The 9,323-nt window shown below is 39.1% G+C and overlaps 1 protein-coding gene across 3 annotated transcripts in view; it reads right to left on the bottom strand.

The window, feature by feature from the left end:
* Nucleotides 1-9,323, bottom strand: part of GAB1 (GRB2 associated binding protein 1) — a 137,845-nt gene that overhangs the window by 23,409 nt on the left and 105,113 nt on the right. For 2 of the 3 annotated variants that reach the window (XM_019534409.1, XM_019534411.1), the window contains exons 4-6: nt 7,403-8,004; nt 3,691-3,776; nt 3,188-3,491 (exon numbers count right to left, since the gene is read on the bottom strand). In XM_019534409.1, the coding sequence (XP_019389954.1) occupies nt 3,188-3,491; nt 3,691-3,776; nt 7,403-8,004 (992 nt within the window). The remainder of the gene's footprint in view (nt 1-3,187; nt 3,492-3,690; nt 3,777-7,402; nt 8,005-9,323) is intronic. The other variant, XM_019534410.1, reaches the window with a different exon arrangement.

The raw sequence follows: 9,323 nt of genomic DNA, 5'->3' as shown, positions 1-9,323 counted from the left end.
TGCAAGCATCTCACATTACAACAGAGTGTCTGTTTATTCTTAGAAAGTCAATGTATTTGAGCCCCAAAATATACCTTTTTAAGTGGTAAGTAAATCTAGTTCATTCAAAGGGTAATAAGTGTTTGGGCCCCCTTACATTTTGCTTTGCTCATATACTTTGTCACTGAAGTTGTAATGTCATCAAACTCTAATTAGAGTTCTTCATACAATAAACAGTTTTTAAAATCAAAATACAAATGGAGATGTTTTCCTGTAGAAAATTAGGTAAGACCTAACCAACGCCATAACAGGATGGAAATTCAGAATCAAGGCCAATATTACATCCTAACCCATTTTACATACAAGTGTTAGGGCCAAATTCTGGCACCACTTTTTACATGAGGTAAATTCAGTACAAGAGCAATGGATTAGCCTGATTTACAGTATTTACTCAAATATAAGGCCCTGAGTAGAAGACAATCCCATTAATTAGATAGATCTTACATGGAAAATGTATAAATTATACAATGGGTGGTGGCCTACTGGCTGACATCATCTGAACAAGACCTGGGGGTCACGAATCAACTGGAAGGTGAATATGACCCAACAGTGTAACAAGGCTACAAAAAGGGCCAATAAAACTCTGGCATGCATCCCTTTCTATTCAGCACTGGTGAGGCCTCAGCTGGAGAGCTATGCCCAGTTCTTGGCCCTGCACTTCAAGAAAGACGTGGATAAACTTGAGAGGGTCCAAAGAAGGGCCACCCATTTGATTAAGGGCTTGGAGGGTAAGCCCTATGATAAAAGATTCTGGGAACTGGGCCTGTTCAGCCAGAGGAATAGAAGGTTGAGAGGTGACTCGATAGCTGCCTACTAGTAGTACCTCAGGGGGAGCATCAAGAACTAGGAGAGCAACTACTCAGGAGTGCACCTCAAGGGAGGATGAGGACCAATGGGCATAAACTAATAGAGGGTAAATTCAAGGAAACTAAATCCGAGAGGTTAGTTAGCCCCCTTGCCCCAAGCAACTTCTTCCCCCACCCCTTACTGTCAGATCTGGCTCTCCCTGAGCACCTGGAAATGAGGGAAAAATTTGAAAACTTATAAATAAACATGCCTGTATTAATTTAGCTCATCTGGAACTGATACACTTTACCTTTTTTAAAAGACCTGCAAGTTTTAGCACAGGTACTCCGTAAATGTTTAAGCAACACTTTTGTACCTATTTATACAGAGTACAAACTATGCATGATATTAGGCCAAAACCAAAAATCTAATGATTTACCACATACTTTATTGGGCTACGTCCCACTAGAATTAACAGTATCTAAAGCCATGGTGACTCCATAGCTCAACACTGCTCAGTACATGCATGTAAGGATTCAGGGGTGTAGGTTGTAGCCATATTGGTCTAAGGACATAGGCAGACAAGGTTCTTTGGGTGAATCTGATATCTTTTATTAGACCAACTTAAATAGTTGGAAACATTTTTAGCAAGCTTTTGGGTTTAAAAACCCTTTGTCAGGCTGAGGATATCTCTGCAGTTGGTGTGTGCTCTTCCTGGATAGAATGAATAGAAAAGAAGCCAGAGGCTGGTCTGCATGCAAGAAAGCCAGTCAGTGAAGCTGTATACTGAGGAGTCAGTGGGTAAGAGGGAGGCTGGGTGTGGGGGAGAAGGGGGGTACCACTTCTCTCCACTATTTAACTGGATCCAGGTGAACATCAGCTCTCACTCATGACTGGAACCAGGTGTTCTTGCCACAAGTCCTGAGATCTTCTAAAAAATTATATGCAGATGAGGTGCAGGGAAACCTGGTTCAACTCCACCTCATGAAGGACAGGGCCACACTAACCATATGACAGGCTGAGAGGGGGTAACAGAGGGATCCTGGATGAACTGTTTGGGGCCACATTTGGTGATTTTTGCCAAATGTTTAAGATTGGTGAAGAAACAGGAATGACGGGAAATGGAAAAGAAAGGCACAGATCAGCTGTGGGAGTGAAGAGGAAGTTGAAATGTACTCAGTGTAGTGGCTCACCATGACTTTTAAAAAGTTGGCACTAGGAGGGACTACACAGAATAGGCACTACCATGTATCCTGTTTAGATGGGTTGCACTAACCTATCTGTCTGGTAGGTTTCTATTAGCATATAAAAAAAATTGTCCAATATAGGCTGTGTTTTAGTCATGCTTAGTATTGGCTGCTTTTAAATCAATTTCATACTTGATTTTCATTACTGAGCACATTGCTTTTGACAGCAGTTTAATGACAGACAGTGTATTTAATGAGCTTTTTTCCCCCATGCTGATTGAAAGTAGGGGGGAGGGGGAGGACCTTGTCTTATATTTGAGTAAATACTGTAATAGTCTCCAGTCCTATTTGGATTCCAAGAAAGGGTTGTATTATAACTCTGTGGCCAGCAAATAATCATCTTCTTGGTTGTGATTTTACGACCCTGCCACCTGAAGGCACTGATCTTAAAGGGATGAATAGTTCCAATTAATCCCCAAACCCAATTTCCTTGCTTTTACAGACTGAATTAAAGCCTAAAAATTTTTTTTATTTATTTAACATTGTTGGATTCAATCTAACAAATTATCTTTTTTGTTTTATAAAGGAACATTTCAAGAAGAAATGTTTTATAAATCACAGCATACTTTAAATGGGATTGTTTTTAAAAAAGAAAACAGTGTGATGTAAGATCCATCCTCTGTGGTACAATTAATTTCTATCACACTGCAACAATATTAACTATAACTTATATATCTGAAATTATTTTAAAAGTTAGAAGCATTTTAAGCATTAAATTATACAAAAAAAGCTTTTATTACATTCTTTATTATTAACTAGAAAAATGCTAGTTTTACAGCTATACCCGTATTAATGTGTTCTCCCTTCACCATGAACTGGCCATCTATATTATATGCATAAGACCTAAATCACAGTTTTAGTCTATATAGAGTAACTTTGTAAGTTATGGTGTACCTTCTTTCCATTAATGTATGCTGTACCTTCTAACCCTACGGATACATTTTGTTCTATTTACATATTTTAAAATGTGTCAAGGCTTGCTTTTAAAATTCTTAGGAAACAATTAGAACTCTTAGAAAATAATACTATCTACCTCAAACTTGTTAAGAAAAACAGAAACATCCAAGTCATTATACTGGAAAATATGAGCAACTTCTACTGCATATTTTTCTCACCTTTTCTGTCTGGCTTGAGATTCCGATCCACTGGTGGTGGTTCACATTCTGCAACAGGTACTGACCTTCTGGGAGGTGTCTTTGGACTGGATCTGAAACCCATGTGAGCAGGAGGGGGGACTTGCATTCCAAATAATGAAAAATCAAATGTGCCTGGGGTCATTGGTACATAGTTTGTTTCTTGAATGGGTTCAGTGAAGCTGCTGGAATGCTGCCGTGGTGGTGAGTTGGGATTCATTGGGACATAATTTTCATCCAGTTCTTCACTTGAAACACTTCCCACTGTCAACATGCTTCTGTTCTTCTAGAAATAACATACATTTTCTTTCATAAAGTAATCATTTATGTTATCTGCTGTAAATTAATTAATCTTTTAGCGTCATATATTCAGTGTAATTTATTTTAAGATACATCACTCCACATCATTGCTTTGTAAAAGGGAACGAAGACTGTGCAAGTGCTTTCCCATTCCCTCGTCCCACATGAGATCAAATCATACTTACAAAGTGATTGTGGAAACCTTCCAATGAGCTAGATCTGTCATTTGGAAATGTTCGTGGAATATCATAGCAGTCTTGAGAACTAATGTCTAAAGAAGCAGAGGGGGACAAAGTAAACATTTATTTCCTGAGCTTAGCTGCTGTCACATAAATGTGCTGCACCGATTATTTACTATCTGTTACTTTAAATCTACAATCAAATGCAGTTAGGAAGATGCACAGGCTCTTCATGACAGTGCAATATAGTCTAAAAGATTTTATCAATATATATTTGAGATGAATGCATTATTTTTTGAGCAGACAAGGTTCTTTGGATAAATGTGATACATCTTTTATTAGACCAACTAAATAGCTGGAAAGCGTTCTTTGCAAGCTTTTGGGTACAAACACTTCTTTGTATTACATGTCATGATTTTAAGATTTGCCATTGGCATTTTCTAGGGTGCGAAACTGAAGGAATGTCAATGCTGCTTGTTTACTGTGCAAGACAGCAGTGCCCTTAAAGACACTGTGCTACTCCACACAACTGCCTTCTAACTGGAAGTAACATGGAATCATTTGAGTTGCATTGCAAACAGCCTAGTTAGAGCATTCCCTGGGACTGGCATAGTATATATAAATATACCCAAAGTAGTGTACCTTATCGAACACTTGAAAATGTCCTATTTCCATATGGCATAAAACACCCGTGTGTGTAAAGAGTGGATTTTAAGACACTGGGCCTTAAAACTTTAATTCTACCCCAGAAAGTGACTTAAGAATAGAATTGCCTAGCGCAGCTAGTCAGAAGTTTTCTGACAGAACAGTCTTCTGTTGACACCCTGATCTAGTGGACTGCCCCAAAACCAGGGTTCCTAGGACTTCCAGGCTCACTTATCATTCTGCTCACCTGGTGTTCCTTGGACTGTCCAGCTGCTAGGGTCCTGACTGGCTTGATGACCCTCATCAAGCCAGTCAGACAGCCAGAGAGCTGGCCTAGAAAACATTTTAAAAAATTTCCATTTCCCTTTTTCAGAGCCGCCTGTTTTGAAAAATTCTATTCCATGGGAAAAGCTGTATTTCTTAGTTTACGGATCTTTAATTAATATAAGCTTAGAAGAAAAAAAGATACCGGCAGAAAAACTAAAAGTAAAAACTTTGCCTTAGGTAAAAACAGGTTCTTGTATGTAGTGTGTACAAGTGCAGAAACATCCAGGAACACAATAAGGCTTGCTGGAGAAATATACCAAAAAGTTCAGGAATACATGACTATTACAATAATTAAAAAGAATATTTTCACTTTTATGCTGCAATCCATATATACTTGATCAGAATGCACTGCACTATATTACTAGAGAGAAGATCCAAGTTTATCTAGCAACACCTGGCCTAACACAGCAACCACAGAAGTCACAGGACTCTCTTAATTGAATTCAGCATGACTGGGCCACTTATACTGGTGGTTCTACAAGACTGGCACTGGAACTCTTCTAACCAGCTTAATGGGAGCAAAAAGAATTATCCAAAAAACAAAGACAAATCCAATATTTGAAGTCGTATCAATCTGTATCACTCAATTTTACATTGCACATAGACATACCTTCAAACGCCCTACCTTTTGCTACACTAAGGCCACATACAGGTATTACAATTCTACTGGGCGAAAATCGCCACTACCCCAGTAGAAACTAGGAGCATACAAATGTTTGTTCAGTTTCTCCTGAAGGAAACATGCCCCCTCTGGGAGAAAGCTCTTCCAGGTTGACATGAGTTTCTCTCACTAAATTGAACACCTGTACACTTCTGCTCAACTCCTCTGATCAGAAAGCATCAAACAGCAGCTCTAGCAGCTCCCCCTGTGCCTTCCCCAGACCAGGGTGACTTTGGTCTGGAGGGGTGGTATTTCCCCACTGCTCGACTCCTCCCAGTCATGGAGGACTTGAGCTGCCATTACCCCTTGAGCCTTCCCAAGACTGGAGACACCCTGATTTGGAAAAGGCACTGGTGTGGGGTGGGGAGCACCACCCCACTGCCCCCTCTCCTCCCATGCACTACCTGTTGTTCCCCACTCATTCCCCAGACTCATGTCCCGATCCTGGGGAATGGACAGGGAGCACTGCCCTGCTGCTCCCTCTGCTCTGCTCTCAGGGACTAGAAGCAGAGCAGAGAAGCACCCTCTTCACATATCAGGGGATGTCTCTAGTTGGAACATTGCCCTGGCTCCTTCCTTTCCTCCCTCCATGCTTCCCCAGACCAGCATGGTCCCAGTTTGGGGAAAGTGCAGGGAGTCTTTAGCTGTCACTGCTCCAGTCTGGAAGGTATAGGGAGCAAGGGAGTGGGAATTTCTTAGAAAATTCTACTGCTATGAAAAAAACACCCTAAACGATCTATGAGGTCCTTTCTGACACCACAATTTGATTCTATTCAATGACTAGATCCTAGTCACCACCCCTGAAAGAACATCATCCCAATATGCCCTGTATATAGAAGGACTACGTGGGAGGACTCACATGAGGCTGACTCCTCTAAACTAAATGCTACCCAAGTCTTTCCCTGTCAGAGGGATTATGCAGCTAGCACTTTGAGACAGCTTTCTAGCTGTATACTGACAAAGCATTCAATGATTCAGCCCACAAGCTTTTTATTCACTAGTAACTCCTCCAGCTGTTAGACCATTACTCATATTTTTCTATCAATCCTGTAAACTAATTATACACTCTGAAAGTCAAGCTGAAATATTTTTCCTTCTTGCGTAAAAGAGCATGCAGGAGAAATTATATTGAAACTATACTTGTGCAAACAGTGTCTGCCTTGAGTTATAGCTGCAGCATTCTAGAGATGATTTGGCCAACTGAGTCTTCATTACTGGTGATGATGCATAAAGAAAAATTGACAAGATGGATGGACTTTCAGGAACTAAAGCAACTTTAACAAGTAGGGGAAAAAGGCATGTGAGTTTAGTACGTTTGACATGGTATCACTGAAACTCAAACATGGAGCATGTTATTTTTTCCAGAAACATTCTGAAACTGACTTTACACTTGTCAGTGGTGCAGAACAGAGTATTGCTAGTGCTGACCATAGGGACCACTGGACAGGTATGGAGATCTTTGCCTGTAAGGGGAAGAGGATAAACTTTCTTCAGTGGTTTGGCCTGAGAACTGTTTGAAGCTGCTACCTGTTGGTATGCAACATTGATGGATCGACAGGGGAGGTGGTGCAATGGAAATTCTATGAAAAATGCATGTTTTCATGGGGTTCTCACTACCACATGAGGGGGCATGAAACGTGACAGAAACATAACATATAAAATGCAAAGAAATACTAATAACTTGTATCAGAACATAATTTGATTGACTATACACAAAAGCTGTCCTAGACAATTTTAACAAATTCCTGACACACGGTCAGGACAGCAAAAGCTAATAAAACAGCCATGTTGTAGAAGAAGTCATTAAAAATAAGTTTCTATACAACACATTAAAAAAAAAAGTGTTACTAGTCTTTTAAAATGAATAACATTTATACAGCCTTCCTTTTATACCACCACCTTTTATACTCTTTGTTTTGGTTGAGAATGTCAAAGGATGAAGGGAGTTAAGCCTCTTACTCTCAACAGAAAGTAGAAGCATAACTCCTTTCAATTCCTTTGAAAATCCAAGCCTTCACCACTTATCTAGCATGATAATTTAAACAAAAGAGTTCTGTAAAAGGAGGCTGAGACATAAATACTAACCTTTTCGAAATATATTCAAATCTACAGTGGAAACGGTATTACTGCGTGAAGGTGGCATTCCCATTGTAGGAATGCAATAACTACTGTCAGTGTCTGACGCAGTACGAGTAATGCTACAGGGTTCCACAGGAGATCGATCTGAAGAGTGATGAGGTTTTGGAGGCCGAGGTGGAGGAATATCTGGAATAGTCTCTAGCTTTGAAGTCTGAGCCAGTGTTCCTTCTGGAAAAGTTCGTGGAATCTGATAAGTACCTCCAGGTGTTGGGGGAATGTCATAACTAATGGAGATATGTCTCATCTGCGCATCTAATGATGTTGCTGATGGGGCATTGAAAATATGCTGCTCTCCTTCTGCGTCAGTCCCGGATGGAGATGCTGCCTTTGGTAAAACATCCTGTGAGTAACTTCTAGGCAGATTATAAAGGCTGCAGTCTACAGACACCATTGTAGATCGAGGTGGTGGAGAGTCATAGACACTTTGCTGCTGAAAAAAACCATTCACGGCATGCTTGCTTACCGATGGAGCAGGATTTTTATGAGAGGGTACATTATCATTGCAGTCTGTTTCAGAAGAGGTGGATTTTGCTGAGTCAGCATGAGATCTACACATAAAATAATAAGATTGACATATGGATTTGTTGTATGGTTATAAGATAAACGTTAACAATTAAGGAACAACATAAACTTTCAAATGTAAGCAACTGAAAGTCATTTAATCCATTAATTCTGAAAGAAAATCAAGGAACTTAATTTACTAAACAAAAGATCTTAAAAAAAAAAAATCTCAAGTACTGTCTCAACTACATACACACACAATGGTGTGTATATATTTACCACAGGAGCTCAGCAACAAGGGGTTTTCATAAGCAAGTCACTTCTAACAAGACACAATACCAGTTTGGATCTCCTCTTTGTTTGTATTTTAAACTACATATCACAGTATACGTGTATTCTGTTCAGCAGAGCACTTGAAACACTGAGGTACAAATACTGACCTATACCTAGGTTTATGGTACTTGCTTCCTCATGAATACAGAAGAAATAAAATTTTAAAATAAAACTTTCTGGAACTTTCAGTATTAGAAGTGCATGCCTAAAGATATACACTGTGTGTATGTGTGTGTGTACAAATTCATTATGTGCTTTAACTAATGCGCATTAAATCTAGTACCTCGATTGTGAGGTACTACAAAAATGCATATTAGCCTATTACAATGTACATTACCTAAACAGCATGTTTTTGCAACACTTTAATGCATATTAAAATAGGCTAATATGCATTCAAGCACATGTGTAGATGCACCCACTGTCAACAAACACAGGCCTTAAAAGAAAAGGATACAAGAGAAAAACAATGCACATAAATAAAAGCAGAAACTGAAAGCAGAAAAATTCAATTAATTATTGTGAAGAAAAAATTTACAGAACATGTGGAACAAACTCTTATTCTTGTCTTGATCCAGACTACTTTACAAGTACACAGTAGGTTCCACATGGCTGCTTTGGAAATTACGTCTGGTGAAAGGAACAATCAATCGTTACCAACAATACACATAAAAAGAAGAGTACAGCCATGGCATTCTTTCGCTTGGCAAAGAAATTTTCTTGATAATATGACTATTTTAACAAAAAATCAAAATGACTGAAAATAGCAAAAGATAGATGAAAGAGATAGCATTAAAACCTTAGCATGACATCCACGCACTGGTATCAATCATCCCATGGTATTCTTACTTTAAGTATCACATGAATCTACCATTGCACAGAAGGTACATGCTATACTGTTACAGTTCTACATCTATCTTTTTCTTTCTTCAAAAGAACTATAAAAATCACATCAACTTATACAGGATCAAACTTTAATCAGGCCCCATTCAGTCCTGACTTTTGTACTTGCTATTTTTATTGCATGCACAAAACT

Source organism: Crocodylus porosus, unplaced genomic scaffold, assembly GCF_001723895.1.
Source record: "Crocodylus porosus isolate Cpor-Errol unplaced genomic scaffold, CroPor_comp1, whole genome shotgun sequence".
Lineage (NCBI taxonomy): Eukaryota > Metazoa > Chordata > Crocodylia > Crocodylidae > Crocodylus > Crocodylus porosus.
This window is presented reverse-complemented; position numbering and strand designations above follow the sequence as displayed.